Raw genomic sequence first — 19,125 nt, forward strand, 5'->3', positions numbered from 1 at the left:
TTTGGTACAGTAAGATTTTATGGGTGCTGATTCAGAAATAGGAGCCTGAAAGAGTAGCCGTGCAAAAAACGTGAGGCGGCTGATCAAAGAAGATCCAGGAGAACATGTGTGCTATGTGGCTGCAAGCCCTCAGCCTGGGCAGGGCCGGCAGCTGGCTGTGCTCTCTGTCTAGTCAATGGCCAGCAAGAGGAACTTCTTCAAATAGTAATTCAGAAAAACAAAACTGTGTTTGTGCTTTGAACCCTCTTAGGCGGAAGCCTGCACGAACCGTAGATGTTAATGCAGGCACCTGAATTGTGCGTCGTGTCGAACTGGGAGCAGTGTCTGTTTCGTGCCTTGAAAGGCAGTAGGGGAGTATTGGAAGTTGCTGAAATGAAATAAACACTGTCACAGTTCATAGATGAAAGCCTGAGTGGAAGGGAAGATGAATTAATGTACCGCATTAAACTTTGATTATGGCTCTTTTGAACAGCAATATTTTCCATTTTTAAGTTGTTAACAGTGTTTTGATAAGAAAATGCTCATAAATCAGGCAGAGGTGCAGACCGATGAGGTAGAAAATGGGATTATGTACAGGAAGTTCAAACAGGGATTCTTTTGTGTACGTAGCTTTTTGTAGAGTTCTGCTTCTGCCCTCAGTTTTCAGTTGATTTTTGCAGCTATTGGACACTCAGAACTGTTGGAAGCATTCATTCACGTTGCTAGTTTTTCTGTCATGCGTCTGCTTCACAGAGAATGTAGTGGCTAAACAGACATTAAAAAATTCAACTTTGGATGAACTTTGTAGGTATGCATGAGCAGCTCATGGGGAATGCCCAGCTTCCAAAAATCATTGGCAGTTTTGAAGAATGCTCACCCTCCGGATGAGTCCCAACGAGCTCTGCTTCTTCAAGGGCTCTCTTTGTCTCTTGCTCCCTTTTCTGTATAACTGCCGAAATGAAATGAACCTGTATTTCTTTGAAATTCATTTGCCTCTGTTACATTTGCTTATTCTGGAGGAGAATCTGATCCTGTATTTTAGCAGTTATTTTTTAGTGCGGGGCGAGATAAAGCTTCAGCTGTAGTGAACTGCTTTGTATGTTTTGAGATGGAGCTCTGACCCTATGACTTCAGGTCAAACAAGAACAACTGACTGCTTAGGTGATATTCTTTTGCACGTTCACATAATTCACCTGAAATGTTCTCCCATAAGGCACTACCACCCAGGAGACTGGGACCTTAGAGTAGGGTTTCTGTTTTTTTTCCACAGTTTTGCTTGACACCAATCAGCCAGTCCCACACACTGCATGAGTCTTGTGGGTGGAACTGTACAGCTCATACTGAAAAGGAAGCAGGTACTCTATGAGCTTGCAAGTCTGACATTTTCAAAGGCTTCAACTCAGGTTGATTCATCCACATGTATTTTAGACTTGTATGGACTTCAGGGTTGTGAACAATGGGTGATGCTGGGAAAAGGGAAACAAATTGCTCCAGTACGTAACTTAAAAGCATGGAGCATTAATAATACTTTTCAATTTGCATGAATCTGAAATAAACCATTTGAATATTTTTGAGAGTAGGTTGCAAAAATACAGATAAAAAATAAAATACATCCAAATTAGCTGGATGTTATATGTATTATTCTTGTAGGTGGGATGGTGTCGCTGATCTATGAAAGAAAAGGTACTTTAATGAAGTCATGCCAAAATATACTCATTTTTTTCAAGTATACTTAAGCTGGCAAAGCACTCTGTCCTCTGAAAGCAAGAAACGGTTAGGAAATGAGGGGATAGAATTACTCAGAAATGTTTGCCCTTTGGAGATGAGTTACTGCATGAAGTTCTGTCAGAGTACTTGATCTTCATGCAGAAGAACTCGCAATGTGTCCCTGGACCCCATTAGACCTGATGAAATGTGGTGGTGGGCTTGCGAGGTGACAAAGGGCAGGTGACAGCTCAGCCTGGCAGAAGAGGGCAAACACATTGGACAAGTAGCTGGCGCTGTGATTTGCTTCCTTACGTCTAAGTCACTTTGTGTCTCTTCAACTGTATCTTCTTATTGAAAATTCTGTTTCAGCAACAAGTTAGGAATCTTACTGTTTAAAAATAAATCTCTGCTGAGTCTGCTGACATGCCAAATTGAACGTTTGGGATCTTGGATGGCCACAGCCCAGTTCTGTCAGTGTGTGGCTGTTCTGTATCTAGCTGTTTTTAGAAGTGTGTGTGGCGAATGCGTGGTGGCAGTAGCTAAAGCAGCCTGGGCTTTTGAGCGGAGCCACGTCGTCCGTTTTCTCTCCACAATTAGATCAGTAGGTCTGCAAAGCAGCTGCAATAATTCCTTGCTAATTTGCAGTCTTGAAGTGTAATTGTACAGCATTTCAAACCGGCAAGTGATCAATTTGTTCGTCAAGCTCAAATGCTTGTATGCAGCTTAAAATGTAGTGAGGAGAGTTGGGGCTGCAAACTACCAGGAAAAAATTAGCAGCATCTACATAAAATCTTGTGCGTTGTCAGCATGCATCTGTGCAATACAGGCTGCTCAACAGTGAAATAAATCTTTGCTTTACTGGAAAAAGTGCTTGTAAATGAGGATCCAGCAAAACGAAAATTGTGAGTGATTTATGTAATACCTTCATCTGAGCATTGTGTTCAGTACCTGGGCGTCTTTGCAATATAGTGTTTGTCAACCAGAATGAAATTCTAAATTGTTCTTGAATTATTATTATTTTTCGTTCAGCTCCCCACAATAAGCGTACAATCTGAGAACTGCTGATGACCTCATTTTTTTTCTTATAATGAAGAATTTGTTGTTAATTTTTTCTTTGGTACATAAAATGCTCATTGTGTACAAGGGAGTGCATGATGTGTAGGTGGACTAGCACAGTACTGAAACCATGTAAAGCTTTAATGAGTTGTAGACTTGCCTGTTCTTGGCTTTACAGGAACTTGCTAATTACTGCAGGTTTGGAGGAGATTTCTGGGTTTGGATCTTTATGTGGAGAAGTGCAGACCTTCCTGCAGGAGAGCAAGTTTTCACTCTAAAGAAGGGCCAGATCAAAGAAAGCTGGGGAGGTTTCAAAGCCTTTCTCCTTCACGGTGAGAAATATTGTACGAGGAAGTATTCTGAGTACGAAGGAAGATGCTCTTTGTGCAGTTAATCCCTAACTTTTGGGGACTTTTCAATGTTGCTTCGAGCTGCTGTGCTCTGAGTCACCCTGTTTCTCAGTAGCAAGGTTTTGTTTAGAATGCTGTGGGGTCAGATGACCAAAATGAACTTGACCTAAACTTGATGCTGTGAAACTTTGGTTAGAGAAGGCAGTTCTAAAAGAGTAGCTCTGAAGCATGAGCAATTATGGACAACAGAGTCATTCATTGGATGAAAGTTACAGTTTCTTAACAGTGCTGGTAAAGCTTCAACTTTCCAGCAATTACTTCTTTTGTTATTAGCTTTTTATGTAAGCAAAAGACAGCCATTGACAGATTCGTATTTTTCATGTTACTGTAAAAGCTTTTAGTTGCTTGCTGTTGGTGATAGAAGTGATTAATGTCCTGGAAGAGAGGGGGCATTATTCCTTTTTCACTGCTTGCTTTTATTCCCACACAGCTGTGGCTTTTTGATCTACACTGAAAAAAAAAGGGGGGGGGAGGGGGTAGGAATATACACAGATGTATAAAATTACCTGTTTTTCGGTCATCTGGATTCTGGTTTTATGTGTGACAGGTGAAAACAGATACTTTCACATAAACTTTCACTTACACCGATATACTTGAGAACATTACTTTTGGTTTCCAGTGATGACGAGGCGCCTGAAGGTAGGTATAAGCACAGCACAGAAACTCTCAGAAGGGAGCAGTTGAACTGATGTTGGATTTTGGTCACGTTTTGTTTGATGTTGTAAATCATTTGCTTGTGTTTCCTGCCTCATACTGTTCTTCCAAAAATAGCTGAAACTGCTAGCAGTTTGCCTGTGATGGAGTGGCCTGTTTAAAGTTACTTCCTCTGCCCCTCGCTCTCTCCCTCATGGCCTCCCACAGCAGATGTTCAGTGACTTCAGCTTTGCTGAGAGATGATCTTTAGAAATGTGAGGAAACCAATTTTTTTTTTTTTTTAAATTAAAAAAATATAACTAATTAAAAAAAAAAATCCAATATGAAGGTCACGATGCAGAGGCACAGAACAACCTGTGTCCAATCCCTACATTACTGCAGTCAGTAGGAAAAACCTCAAGAGCCTCTGTTGAATGCAGCTGGGAAGTCACGTGAGATGCATTCTGATCCAAAGTGTCATCTTCAGAATACAAGCTGGGTTGAAAAGCAGTGCATGTAAACTGCCTTTAATATTGTATCAACACTGATAAAGAGGGAGTTTGGTTAATTCATCAGTTCTTCTGCAGGAATACAAGAAAGTCACATCAAAGAAACTTGGAACGCTTACCTCAGCATGCAGCAGGAAAGCTGTGAATTCAGATCAAAACTCCTTGAGATCACCTCTTTCCTGGCAATATCCTCATTTAAAGTGATCTCTTCAAGTGTTCTTTTACACAGAATAGCTTCTATTTTCTAAAGAACGCAGCTGGACTTGAACAATTTCTGTTTTGTGGAGTTAAGTTACTATCCTAAGGGAATCTTTAGAGAAACTTGATTCCCCATGCTAAACATATATTGGCGAGTAGCTTGCAACCAGTTACATTAATCACTTGAGGAGAATTGTTCTTCTCTTGTACAAAATCAAATTATCTTGCAGCTCTTCATTTTGAGAGCAGCTCTCATGGAGCTTGCTGTATAGATCTTTGCTACCAAGCTCTGGGATTTGATTAACAGCCCTTGTGCTATGAGCACTTATCATTACGTATCATTGCAGGATCTTTTGAGCCTCTTCTGTATTTGCTGCCTCTTACAGGAAAAATAAGAATGCTAGTTTGGAGCTTCTTATTGCGCTCCAGTGCCTCTATTAGATCTGGAATAGTAAAGGAAAGCAGTTTGGATGGTGTGTGATAGATTTTCAGGAACGTAGAAGGCCTGGAAATCAGTGATGCAGGACAACTGGAATATTCACTTACATGCAGGAAAAAGGGAATGCAGCCCTTCAGAGTCATAGGTCCAAGTCTATCCATAGAGTGGGCTATAGTTGATTAGGTTTAGCTTTTGTTGCAGATTATAGAAAGACCTGTAATCTCCTGTCTCAGTACGTTTTGGATCAGAGGAAGACTGAGATGAAGATTCGTAACTGCTATAGAGTAAGTTCAGGAAAGTGACTGCCCCCTCGTATGTAGTACTGGCAAAACAACATCTCAAGTGTTGTGTTCAGTTTTGGGTCCGTCACTACAAGAAGGGCATTGAGCTGATTGCATGTGTGCAGCAACAAAGCTGTTGAAAGGACTGGGAAATGAGTTACGGGGAGCAGCTGCAGGAACTGGGACTGTTCAGCCTGGAGGAGAGGAGGCTCAGGGGAGCCCTTGTCACTCTCTACATCTGCCTGAAGAGAGTCTCTTACATGATGGGTGACAGCACAGGAGGAATTGGCCTCAAGTTGTGTTGGGGAAAATCTAGATTGAATACAGGGAAGAATTTCTACATGGGGAAAGTGCTGAGGTTGTGGAGTGGGCTGCCTAGGGAGGTGGTGGGCTCACCATCCCCAGAGCTATTTAAGAGACTTGTGCTTGTGGTGCTCAGGGACATGGCTTAGTGGTGGGGTTTGTTCGGTCACAGTAACTGTTGGACTTGGTGAACTTGTGAGTCTTTTCCAACTGAATTATTCCATGATTACTGAGTTTACAGAGTGTCAGTATAGCACTACAACACTGTGTGTAATGCTGAAGTGCATCGTGCAGAAGGGATCTTAATGGATGCCAAATGTTTCTGTCTCTGATCTGTGAAGGAGATAAAACCCCCCTATATAAACACTACATCTAAGTGGGTGTAAGAAGCTTCTGATGTTGAGGTATCATCTGGCATTGGTACTACAGTGGTCTTCAGTTTAGTTCCAAAGGGTTTGGGGTTGATGCTGCTTATTTCTGCCAAGCTCAGAGGGTTTTCACGTGATGCTCTTGCCTAAAACCTAGTGATTAATATGTCATGGATTGTCTCCTTGCTGGTTACTTGTTGAAGCAGTGCTGTGCTATTGGGTTGTTGTGGGGTAGCTGTAAAGGCCCAGCTCATCAATACAGTTTCGTTGAGAAAGTGTTTTTCCTGAGAGTTGTACATAATAATCATTTCACGTGGAAAGAGGCTGGCAGGCCTGGGCTTACGTTAAGAACAGGTCATCTAAAGATCTCATTTTCCAGATCATCAAAATCTGTTCACAGATGGCTGTTTTTGACCTGGTTTAGAAATCTAATGCAATCTGTCTGTTTGTGAGAGCAAAGTGTACGCCTGCGTAAATGTCCGCAGTTGGAGCAAAGAGGGATTGCTGTGCAGATAGAGTGTTTCTAATGGCATCTGTTCTAAAGCAAATCTCTCTCTTTTTTTTTTTTTTTTTTTAATGCAAATATCAGAGCTAAGTGATGAATTCTCTGGGTTTATTGTAATTGCAGGCTGAGTGACCCATATAGTTATGTGGAGAGAACATTTTTTGACACCTAGCACATACTGCCTAAAAAGCATATAGTGATTTTTAATGTATTACAGAAGTACACTAGAGAATACTTACGTAACTCTATGGTAACAATGTAGTCTTTCAGGCTTCAGATTATTTTTTTTTTTTATTGTGTTTTCCTCTTTGGAAAGGCAGAAATAAATTGAACATTTCCCCTTTGAGTTATACACACTTTACCTACGTATTGGAATTACGTGCAAATATAATTGCATACTCTGCTTTCAAACATTATGTTAATTTCAGGTAATTACCACATTGACTATTCATGTGGTAAAGTGGTTTCCTCATGCAAATAGAAGTTTTCCATCTATGGTCATTTTTGATTTCCCAGGCGACAAACAGGAACTGAGGAAATGGCCGCAAGTTGTACCAGAGGAGGTTTAGATTAGGCATAAGAAAAAGCTTTTTCTCTCAGAGAGTGGTCAGGCACTGGAATGGCTGCCCAAGGAGGTGGTGGAGTCGCCGTCCCTGGCAGTGTTCAAGAGGTGAATGGATGAGGAGCTGTGAGATATGGTTTAGTGCTTGTGGTAGCAGTGGCAATGGGAGGCAGGTTGGACTGGATGATCTTGCAGGTCGTTTCCAACCTTGTGATTCTGTGATTCTATGATATTAAAATGAATTAGTTTTAACTGTGTTCTTGTTGTGCTGTTGCAGTTACAAATGCATCTTGCCACCCACCTCACACCAAAAAAGCACATTTTGTAATTAAATGTTTGACTGCTTTCTCAGCGTTCAAAATTAAAGCAACAGCTTCTGATCATTTGGAATCCATACACAGTCCCAAACTGAAGTGCATCCAGGTATTTCTGCATGTTTTAATTGCTGTTGAGTGGTACTGTATTTTCCATTTTAAAGAAACTTAATGTAAACATTAATTATGATTTTTCTAGTATCCTAATTTTTACGTGTATGCTGGTTTTTGTGCATGAGGAATTGTTTAGGCATAAATTCTGATAGAGAATCAGATCTGTTGGTGTGTACATGTATTTTCCTTTTTTGTTTTTGCTTGATTTCTGGCTGTTGAAGGAATAAGGCTTTTCCAGAAGAGAGAAAACATTAAAGAAGCTTGAGATACTGGTATGGGTTTTTGTTGTTGTTGTTTTTCAAATACCAATATCTGTATCGCTATAGAGAGTCTGGCAAAAGATAGGAGCAGCATTTCATTCTTGGTGTAAATCATTGCTCTGTTTTTGTTCTTGACATGCTTACCCAAGAGCTTGTTTGGAGAGAGCTTCCCGAACACACGGCAGCAGCAGAATGAATTGTTGTTTCTGGTTTGGATATCTTGCCCTTTTCAGATTCCAAGTCTTTCTGCATATTCCCTGAAGTCAAATGCAGCACTAGGGGAAGCTCAGTTGCTTTTACTGAATTTATGTATTGGATGTGGGGTTTTTTGTTTTTTTTTGTTTGTTTGATTGCTGTTTATTTAAAATAGTTTTGGAAGTGATGCTCTTCTGATAAAATCAAGTATATTGCTGCTAGAGACAGCAAGGTGAATTTGTTGACACAAACTTTTTGTGAATGTGCTTAGATTGGCAGGTACGTGGAGCTGACCTAATGCTTAGAAGCGTGGGAGCAGCAAATTTCATTCCAGAAGGGTAGGAATGTTGTCTGGCAGTTGGGCATTCTGTGCTCTCCAGAAAACTGCACCTGGGGAAATATTGAAAATCAAAGATGACACAGTGCCACGTATCTGCATTTGGTAAAAAATACCTGGTGCTTCCAGTTTAAGGTTGCAAAACCATAAGGATATACATGTATGTGTGTGTTTGTATATATACATATACATATATATATGTTTCTTTGCATGAATATCTTCAGAGCTTTTCTTGTTTTCATTGGTTATGCTCACAAGCATCCAAGCAGTGCTCTTTTCTGCTGTATTTGCAGGAGAGCCTTTTTTTTTTCTTCTTCTTTTTATTGACAGTGTCTTACTAGAACAGGAATGTGTGGCATTGGGAAAAACAAGGAAGTTCTGAGGTTTTATCTTCCTCTTGTTACAGCCTGTTGCGTGCTCTCTGCCTAGCTCAGTGTGAGCTGTCTCTGCTGCCACAGCAGTCCATTTTTAGGCTGTAGTAACCCATTCATGAGAGAAAATAGCAGGTCAGTGAATTATTCAGAATTGGATAGTCTATTTGTTTAGAGACTTATCCAAAATACCTAATGAGAACTATTTGTATAGCTGAACTTAGTTTTGCTAAGTTTAGCTACTCGGTGCTAAGCTGAGTGCATTACACAGATCAGTTAGGATCATCTGTATTAAAAGTGTGCAATAGCAGGGATAGAGGGGAAAAGCATTGCAAACTTACGTCGATTACTCTACTTTCAGGGCTTCCAAATGGAAGCCTTACACTTCAAAACAAACTGCATCCATGTTAAACTGTCAAAGTCTTAGACATCTTAAGAAACACTCCTGTTTCTTACTCAGAAGGTCTTAAAGGTAAGTGGACCTTTTGTCTGCAAACTCTCTCTAAAGTCTCTGGCATGCTGCTGCCTCACAAATGCGGAAAGGAAAAAAGAGTAGAGTTGTGTCTTAAAAACATTACTGATGAAAAGTGCCTACCCTATACAGATAGGTTGAATTATGAAATTCTTGCCCAAATCACTTGATCTCATTAGATCTGGAATATAGAAGTGTTGTGTGACTGTATGACCGTACCTAGTGATTTGTGCTTTCTTTCTTTTTTCTGAAGAAATACTGTCCAAACTGTTCAGCTTCATTGTGAATAGCAAAGCAGTGCTGTAGAGGAACGTTTTTTTTCTTGGAGGAATCTAAAGAGCAACTGAGGCTCTAACAGAGTGCATTTGTTGACATAAAATGTCTGGCTGGAGAGTTGAATTTTTAGCTGTGCTTGAAAGCTTGACAGATTTTTCTTTCTCAGCTAGTCAGTGCTGGAGGAATCTAAACAGCCCTTGGTTGCTGGCAGTGTTGGGAATAAACTGCATTTCTTTTTTCGCAAGCTCCTTCTCAAGTCAGTAACATGATTAATATGTGAGGTTGGTCAATTAATCCCTTGTTCTGGCCTCAGTGGCTTTTTGGTGCCTTTTAAAGTAATTTCTTTCTTCCAATATTTGTAGGGAGTGTATAAACAGGAGGGAAACTGACTGTTTATGAGGGTGGACAGTGATAGGACAAGGGGGAATGGTTTTAAACTGAGACAGGGGAGGTTTAAGTTAGATGTTAGGAAGAAGTTTTTCGCACAGAGGGTGGTGACGCACTGGAACAGGTTGCCCAAGGAGGTTGTGGATGCCCCATCCCTGGAGGCATTCAAGGCCAGGCTGGATGTGCCTCTGGGCAGCCTGGTCTGGTGGTTGGTGACCCTGCACGTAGCAGGGGGTTGGAACTAGATGATCATTGTGGTCCTTTTCAACCCAGGCCATTCTATGATTCTGTGAAATGGGAAAAATACCTCCTTCCCTGTGTGTCTCGTTTTCTAATGTTGTGATGGTGATCTTTCCTTTGCAGACTGCAGGTATTGGCTGATGCCACTGGTTATTCTCATTTGCATTGCATTAGGTTTTAATATTGGTGGGTTTTCTTCTCTAAGTCTACTAAAAAGGAGAATTGAGTTTTAAAATACAATTCCTACAGTCTTACAGTCCTACAGATGAAGTCTTAGCCTAAAGCCCTTAAATGACTGTTGTGCACCTCAGAAAGCTGCCTACGAATCAAGCACATGGAATCCAAAAGTAGTTTCTGTGTACGGTTGCGTTGGAGTGGGAAGTGGGAAAAGTGCAGAAAAAGAGGAATTACTTTTATTTTCCCTCTTCAATTTTGAACATGACAAGTTTTGTCTCGTCCTATTGGAAGAGCTGTGGGAGTAGCATGGCAGCCCCAGGGGAAGACCTCCTGATTGTGCATCTACTGAAACTCGTCACCACGTGCTCTCCCTGGGGATCTTCACTCAATAATCCAGAGAAGAGGCTGGTTTCACGTGGTTTTAGTGTGAGAGCACAGAGCTTGGCATCTATGAGTTTAGTGCGTTTGATGCTTGACCTCAGGTGGATAAGAGTTGGAGTTTTATCACAGCAGAACAGAATTCAGTGCAGGTTGTACCAGTCCTCAGTAATCCTCAATATATTTTTGGCCAGAGCTGTTGTAGTTAAACCATTGCTAGCACTGTGGCTTAATTCAGAGCCACACTAAGTGCACTAACAGATGTTGTAGTCACACCTGCGAATTACCGTGCAGCCAGCTTTTTTAATATCATGTCTCACATCTCTAGAGGAGGTTGGAAGAAAGCTAGCAAGTTGTGTCAGCTGAGTTGGGAGTGAACTTATGCAGAGGAACACTGAAGTGAGGAATTGATACATGAAATATGTGTTAATGCATGCTTTTCCTGCACCAGCTGAAGGTGAAGTTATAATAGTTACTGTCATTTAGAGTTTCTTTCCCTACTAGCAAACAAACTTTTGTTCCCTTGGACTGTGCTTCTGTGCTTTATCTAGCAAAAGCAATCTGGTTACCGCATGCACTGTGGACTTACCTCTAGGTTTCATCCTTTGAGTTTAAAACACTCATTCAGGTAGTGCTAAGGTGCTTTAGCAAAGCCTTAGGGAGCAATGCCCACTTTCCTGGTTGAGAGTTTTGACCTCATCACTCTGTCAAGGAGGTTTAACACCCAGCTTTGTTTTTAATGTATACATGAGGGACAGACTTGTTTTACTCTTGATTTTTGCTCATCTGTTTTGTAGCTTCTTGCTTCTCTTCCTTTTGTTGTTTTTGTTTGTAGGATACCCGTTTCTTGTTGCAGTTTTGAAACAAACATTCAATATGAAGAGTATTAGTGACTCGCATGGTACCTTTGTGTGAGGATATTAGGCAGCTTAGTGCTGGTTACTTCATCCAAGTGCTTGAAAGCCCAGTGTGTGGCATAAGGCACCGACTGAAGTGACTTGTTTCCATCTCAGCATCTGGGCAAGTAAAAAGCTGAGGATCAGTCCTCATTTGCCAGGTTCTAAAAATGTCTTCAAGATCAAATCAGCAGGCTGTATTGGAAAGCTTTATTACCATGTTGTTTTGTATTCCTGGCATCTTATGGGTGGACTGATGAAAACAAAAGTTTGGAAGGAAGCAGTGTGCTCTCAGATACATGCTGACAGATCAGAGGCAATAAACTGAACTGTTGCTGAACCTGGCTGCTGCTGAACTCTGAACTTGGGGGCTGTCAGGAGCTGCTATGCTGGAAACAGAATGCTGCTGCTCAACTTAATAGAGACTTATCACTTAGGAAGCATTTCACTTCAGCCTTTTTCCTGATGCTGCGTTAGATAGCTGACTAATTTGTAGGTAACTTCTTAATATATAATCCTCCTGTCTTTTTTTTTCTTTCTTGACTTCAGGTGAAGCCAAAAATCTTCCTACATACCCGGGGCCAAACAAGATGAGGGATTGCTACTGTACTGTAAACCTGGACCAGGAGGAGGTTTTCAGGACCAAAATTGTGGAAAAGTCATTATGGTAACAAATACTCTATGCATTGTTCTGTTAACTCTTCTCAATACTCTGAACTTTTCTGCTTACTGTGTTTGTGTAATGTTCCATAAACACTTTTTTTGGGAGGTAAAGGATGTGCATGATTCTCTTTCCAGTTTTAAGAACACTGTATTGATAAAAGTGTTAGTGCTGTGATTCTTATTTGTATATATGGGAAGGCATCTCCACCATGGCAAGCCACATAAACTGTTCTCCAAAGAGTGTGCAGCCAGTGCTCCTTTCTTTTTGCAGTGTTATTTGGAGCTTCCCTCAACTTTTTAGTTCTGAGCTCCATTTTGCAGCTATCTATGAGGAGTTTTGCATTGCTACCCTAGTATCTGGAATTCAGGATTCATGTATTCTTTTTATCATGGAGCTGCAGCTAATTGAGACAGGCGTCTGATGGTCAGACCTTTCGTTTATCTTGTATGCTTCCTGTGAGGTTATAGTAGCCAAATGTGGAAGGAAACAGAACAAGAAGCATGTAACAAAAGTTAGAACACTTTCTCCTGGAAATCCTCAAATATCAGCAATTGAAAGAAGGCTGGGCATAGATGTATACTCTGGCAAGTGAAGTCTTTTTTATATTTTCTTACATATTGTCAGCGAAGGAAAGTCAAACATAAAACTTTTATCTTCAGGTATAAAGTGGGAAAAGAGAGTAATATAGTTAGGAATCTGGTGTTTGCCTTGTTGCAAATAACTTGCTCTGAGAAATAGCTCTAATTCACTTCCCCACCCCAAGTACCATGCACACAATAAAAAGGAGAGTTTGAGTAGCTTGAAGTGGGATTTAGTCCCTTAAGTCGCTTTAATTGTTCTCTTGTAATTTTTTAAGTCTTTGTTCCTCAACTTATCTTCTGATGGGATGCACTGGGGTCCATAACGAAGACTGTTGATTTTTGAGGCATTTAGATTGGCTAAACACAATGAGAGGAAATGTTTTTCTATGACCGTGTTTGGAGTGTATCTAACTTCATTTAATCAGTATGCTTTTTTACAATAGCTGATGAGAAGTGTCCCTGGACCAGTTCTTTCTCTAGAAGAGACTTTGTCATTTATTTAAATGCAGTCTTACATCAACCAGCTGCAGCCCTATTGCTCACAACCAGACAGTGCACAGTTGGTGTTTTTGCTAGATGATCATTAAAGTCCTTCACAGGGAGGATGAAGTGGGGAAACGAGGGGTGTATGATAATAGGTGATGTCATTTCCTTGAACTAATCCAATTATTTTTTCTTTTGAGAAAATAACTATATGTAGAAGTCATGAGCAACAAGTGTTGCTCTTTTAGTGGGGAAAATTTCCTCTGTCTTTAGGTGTCATTATAAAGCTAAAGAGACTGTGCAGAAACTGGAAGGTTTCTTGTTTCCTGTAGAGCTGAATTCTTTTTTATCTTTTGAGGTAAATTCAGAGCAGAGAAACACAATGGTCAGAGACCAGGAAAACATAACTGGGTGATGAAAGGTTAAAAGATAGGAATTGTTTAGTATGGAAAAGAAGGCTGACCATACACAAATCTGTAAACGTATTTTTGAAAAATAGTGAGAGAGGGAATTGTTCTGTACGTCTAGTATGGATACTGCAAGTAATAGATTTAAATTGCAGTGGGGAAGGAAATTTATTAGGTTTGTTATGAAGGAAATCTTCCTGTTCTTAAAGATTCTGAAGCACTGCAGTAGATTCCCATCTTTAGTACTGATAGATTATGTATAACTGGTCCTGACCAACATAATGAAAACTTGTTGCTTTGAGACAGTGATAGACCAGATGACCTCTCAAAATCCTTTGCAGTCCTACTTTCCCTGCTGTAAGGATTGACTAAAGGTGATCTTTATGTTTATTCTCCCAGTGAATTTACCTCTTCCGTGGTTGTCTTGACTGTCTTTCTGTCTTGCTTCTATTTGCAAGCACTATTTTTCAAAAACTTGCTTCTTCATCCCTGAAAATCCACTTAAACACAGTATTAACACGTGGATTTTGCCTTGATCCAGATAGGTATTTCTCTGGCCTTGTTTTTCTTCCATGAAAACAAACAGCAAAACAAAAGTACAGACAAAAATCCCAAGTACCTCAGTGGTAGAATTGGGATGTACTCCCAATCTGTTGATCGTGATTGCTTTTATTTAGTGAGGAACACTCAAACAGCTGTATAATCTTTCATATGATTAGGTTTAAATATATTTAAACAAGTGCATAGACTTCTAGAGGAGGACGTTTTTGAAATCAGACAGTGCAGTGCTAGCCTATTGTTCTTTCTAAGACTCAGATGAGCACATAACTGAGAAGCCAGTAATGTTGTTACATTCTTTAATGCTGGTTTGTAAACTGATTGAACTCATTGACTAACTGTAAATTATTGAGCAGGTAGATTTCTGTGCCCTAAAGCCCGTGTAATTTGTATGCAGCAGAGAAATCTTTGCTTTCATATATAGTGTTTGCCAGGCACTCAACAAAGTAGTAGGGAAGTATGTGCTGGGTGCCTTTTTCTGAGGTATCACTGCTGTAATCCATGACGTTAGGTGGAAGCTGGGACATAGAGCTGGGCCACAGCATGGCTAAAATAGCAGAGTCCTGCCTGACCATCCATGTGGCTGGCATAGAAGGCTGTGCTGTTCATGCCCATTTTCTGTTCCCTACCACTTCACTGATGACATGAGGTTGGGTTACTGGTCACAGCTAGCGGAAAAGTAATAAGAATTGTCTGCATTTTCACTTCTACTGGTTATTCCTCTGTATTTGATTTACTTTTTTTTCATAGTTGATGAAATAGTTTTTCGTGTAGTTTATGAAAAAATCTTCTGTGCGAATCTCTGAATTGAGGGGTGTTTCATATGCAGCTCTACCAATTTTGAAACGGTGTCTTCTCATACAAAACTGTGTGTCCTGGAGAATCTTATCTTTTCCAGCATGTCTGCATAAAATGACTTTTTTTTAATGTACATGAAAAGATTTGTAATCACAAGTTGCACTGAAACGCTGCCTTGTGTACTTGGGAATCCAAAGAGTGCATGATAATGGTTATTCTGTTTTTCTGTTTTGCTTTTTTTTTTTGTGTGTTGTTTTTTAACTTCATTAATTTTCTGTTAAGCAGTTTAAAACAAAGAAACACCAGAACAACATATATTTCTCCAGGCAGGCCTTCTGATGTAAAATTCAAGTAGAACCAGTGAATGGAGAGGAAGGATGCCGTTCCTTGTCTTTCCCAGGAGGACTTGCATGAGTGATCAGTTCTGGCTTGCTTTGGGTGTCTGTGGCAGAGCCTTCACACTCTGACTCATCATCTCCTGTGTTTTGCATTGAGACTCTAAGAAGTTATCTCCCTGAGCTCTGCTCTAATCTTCTGCAACAGATTTGTATTTTATCAGGCTGTGGCAGAGGCATAGGAAGACAACTGAGATCAGTAACCTCTTAAATCAACAGAAAATAAATCATTCAGAGTGTTAAGAACTGAACCAGGTCATCCTGTTGCCCATTCCAGTGCTCTTACCACTGCTGTTGAGAGATTTTCTGTGAGCATGGTGCCCTTTATCTAAGTTTGCATCATAAAAACTGAGAGCAGCCAGCATGGTGAACCTTAACACCCCTGTTCAGCAGTCAGGTGGGACTCATAAATTACAAGCAGGAATTTAAGTTATTCCTGCCATCTTGTTTCTCTTGGCTCTAGTTAAGCTGAATGATGGCACCGGTGCCTTGTGAGGGCTGCTATGGGGATTACTTGGTAGTATCTGACCAAATACACTAAGTTCTTTACAGAGAGAGTGGTGAGGTGCTGGAACAGGCTGCCCACAGAGGTTGTGGATGCCCCGTCCCTGGAGGTGTTCAAGGCCAGGTTGGATGGGGCCCTGGGCAGCCTGGTCTAGCATTAAATGGGGAGGTTGGTGGCCCTGCATGTGGCAGGGAGTTGGAGATTCATGATCCTTGAGGTCCCTTCCAACCCGGGCCATTCTGTGATTCTGTGACATGGGCTGGTCCTTCTCTGAAATTGCAGGGCAGTGTGAAAGTCCTGTTTATGTGAGGTGGCTCAGAGTCATTTAACTTCTCTGGGGGTCCGTGGACAAGCAGGATTAGTGTGCATGTTGATCAGAGGAAGCTTTCCAGGTTCCCAGGAAGAGAACCTTGAACTATGCGAGTAGATGGAAGCGAATCTTGAAACAGTGCTTTTTTCATAAATTCCTTGGCATGAGCTTTTAGTAAATTCTGAGTGGGTCACATGCTAGTCAAAAGAGAGAGGACAGTTAGAGTGGGGATCTACTAAACTTTTCTGTTTAAGCGTTTGTCTTTCAGTATTTATACTACTATCACAGAGAATGGCCCTGAATATAATTGGATCTACTCATGAAACCTAGCAGAGATGGATGTGAAGCCCCGTATTTTGTGTCTAAAGAAATGAGTGAGGTTGTTGTGTTTGTTATTTTTTTTCAATGCATAGATTTACAACATTTTTTTACGTCTGAGCTACAAATAAGCAACCTGACAGTAGTTTTGCCTGTAAATCTCTTGTGCTGAACCAACTCTTACCTTCCCCCATGAGCAACTCCAGACTTCAGGCACTACTGTCAGGGGCTTGTTCTAGCAGCAGAGCTTCCCGAAGGATAAACTTTCTTGGCTTGTTGGCATTAAGACTGACTTTGCCTTGGCTGTTTCCATCAGATGTTTCCATTCACTTAAAGGGCAGTGTCAGCTGCAACAGGAAATCAAGGCAGCTTCTCAAATCATAGGTGAAGAATGGAAGGAATGTGACATCTCTAAATTTGTTTCAAGGATATGAATAAAAGCAAAAACTGTCACACATTAAGAATCAAATGGCTGACGCTGTGTGCTTTAGAGAGATGAGCCAAGCATCTTGAGTCTGTCATTATTTAGTTCTCCACTATTTCACTGAGGAATTTTTCACGTGCTAAACATAGTGATCAAAGCCTGAATGAAAAAGAAAATGAAGCCAGAAGCACTTTCTCCACCCACAGTCCTTTTTTTTTTTTTTTTTCCCTTCGTAGTTTCCACTGAAAGAAACAGTGTGCTTGTGAGTGTGTAGTGAAATGTGCTGTAAGTTCAGTTATGGCCGCATTCCCTTCCACAGGAGGTAGTTATGTTTGTTTTACTATCAGGTCTGGTAACAAAATTCAGTTGATAGCTCGCAGAACTTTCTCTAAATAATTCTGGTATTGTATTTTATGTTTTGTGTTGGGTTTTTTTTGTTTGTTTGTTTTTAAATTCTGGGCTTGCTCAGACACTGTTTTCCAGTGTGTGGAGTTCACGGCTGTATGGCTAAACTTCTCTTGCGTTCTGATAACATCTTGGATGCAGGCCAGTTCTCAAATTTTAAACACATAGTTGTTTCCCTTAGTTGGACTGTTGCCAAAATCAGCTCAGTTAGCTGCTTCCACGTTCTTAGGTTGCCAGCTCACCTCTTTGAAGTAGCAGCTTTCCCCAGACCAGAGGTCTTGAGTACAGAGGCTGAACTGGACGCTGCAGCATGTCCTCTGTTGTCCGCATGTTCCGTAGCTTCTCTCTTACCTGCTCCCAACTCTCAGCATGCTGTTAGTTTCTGGGATCTGCCATCTTCTGCATTTGACTGTAGCTGACCATGGCTTTAATTCCTATTAAAAGTAGATTTCAATTCTGACGCATCCCAAGCCTTTAAAGGAAAGGATAAGATGGCTGTGGATACAGCTTTGGCCTGGTCAGGGTTATTGTTGAAGGCAAGGACTGCATGGTCATGTAGGGAAGTAATACAGCTGGGAAGGCTGCCAGGAAAGGAAGCAGGACTTAATGGGAGGAGGAGAATGAAGTGAGCCTTGAGACCAAGGCAGGGTTTATGAATGAGAGCATTTATTCACACAAAAAGCCACCCATATGAGTAACAATTGTTGGTGCTGTAAGCTGCTTTGAGCCATTAAAAAAAAACCAAAAAACAATGATAATAAAAAAAAACCCAACAATGCAGCTGTAATGTGACTTCTGTTTGTGTGTGTCGTCTTACAGAATATTTTGGGAGGTGACTAGGGGCCAAACGGCTGCTACTTAAAGTTATCATAATCCCTGTAAGCCTCATTGAGCCAAACCAGCAACTGTCAAGTGAGGACGGTAACTATAGCTCGTGTGTCTGTCTCCGTGTTCTGATATTAGGGAAGAGAAAATGCACACCACTTTATTTTTTCTCTGTGTGGTAGGGGTGCTTGTGGCTCTAACGCAGCGCTGCCATTTGGGTGCCTGCACAGCGACGTGAGAAAAAAAATTGCTTGGGCTTAGCGGATGTCTGGAAGACTGCAGTCTGCACTCTAACAATGGGCATAGGTGGTATGTTTGGATTTGGATGTTGCCTTGTGTGCCATGTACTTCCTGCTGTGTGTACTCTGCCAAATGTGTGCTTCAAATATAATACTGGGTATTTTTAATAAGCTGTGTAAGGAAGCGACCATGACATCTGCCAACTTTGGCTTCTAAAGATCCTGTCTTATTTGCCTGTCTTCTTGTAGCTCTGTGTCTAGTAGGGAGACTGAAGTGTATTCACATTTTATTTGGCTGGCTGTTCTGCTTTGAATAAACCTTCTCTTCTCTTCTTCCCCTCCTCACCCCCATCCCTTTACATATGCTGCTAAGCATAGCGTAAAACATATTAGCCAAGCAATAGAAGAGCCTTAGTAGTAGAAACAAGCAAGCGTACTCCTTTGTACAGACTGATTTTGCTTCCAGCTCACATTGAGATGTGAACTCTGGTCTTCAGTTCATGCAGCAGGATGAATCCAGTATTTCTAAACCATTTGAAATAGTCAGAGGATGTGGAGTTGTCTGTGGCATGTTAATAGTCTTTACTTCCAAGCAAAAGAAGCACTTTAAAAAAAATCGATACACAAAGAATTTTGGTTTCAGGGGTTTCATTATTATTCATCATGCAACTCTTTCACTTCATCCACTGAACTGCTAGTGCCAAAACAAAAACAAAACTGATTTAGTGAGTCTTAAGATATTGAGAAGTGAACACGGGGTGGTTTTGCAGCACAGACTAAAACTAAATAAATGTTTCTGTTCTGAGATTAACTGAGAAGAAGAGATTTCATCAAGTCAATACCGTT

General features: G+C 40.8%; 1 protein-coding gene across 3 annotated transcripts in view; it reads left to right on the plus strand.

The window, feature by feature from the left end:
- The window catches only part of RASA3 (RAS p21 protein activator 3), a 176,286-nt gene that overhangs the window by 68,043 nt on the left and 89,118 nt on the right, over positions 1-19,125 (plus strand). For all 3 annotated transcript variants that reach the window (XM_042810753.1, XM_042810752.1, XM_042810754.1), the window contains exon 2: positions 11,917-12,034. In XM_042810753.1, the coding sequence (XP_042666687.1) occupies positions 11,958-12,034 (77 nt within the window). In that variant the 5' untranslated portion in view covers positions 11,917-11,957. The remainder of the gene's footprint in view (positions 1-11,916; positions 12,035-19,125) is intronic.

The sequence above is a fragment of the Centrocercus urophasianus genome, unplaced genomic scaffold (genome assembly GCF_019232065.1).
Source record: "Centrocercus urophasianus isolate 14NV4802_14NV808 unplaced genomic scaffold, USGS_Curo_1.0 seq_12, whole genome shotgun sequence".
Classification (NCBI taxonomy): Eukaryota; Metazoa; Chordata; class Aves; order Galliformes; family Phasianidae; genus Centrocercus; species Centrocercus urophasianus.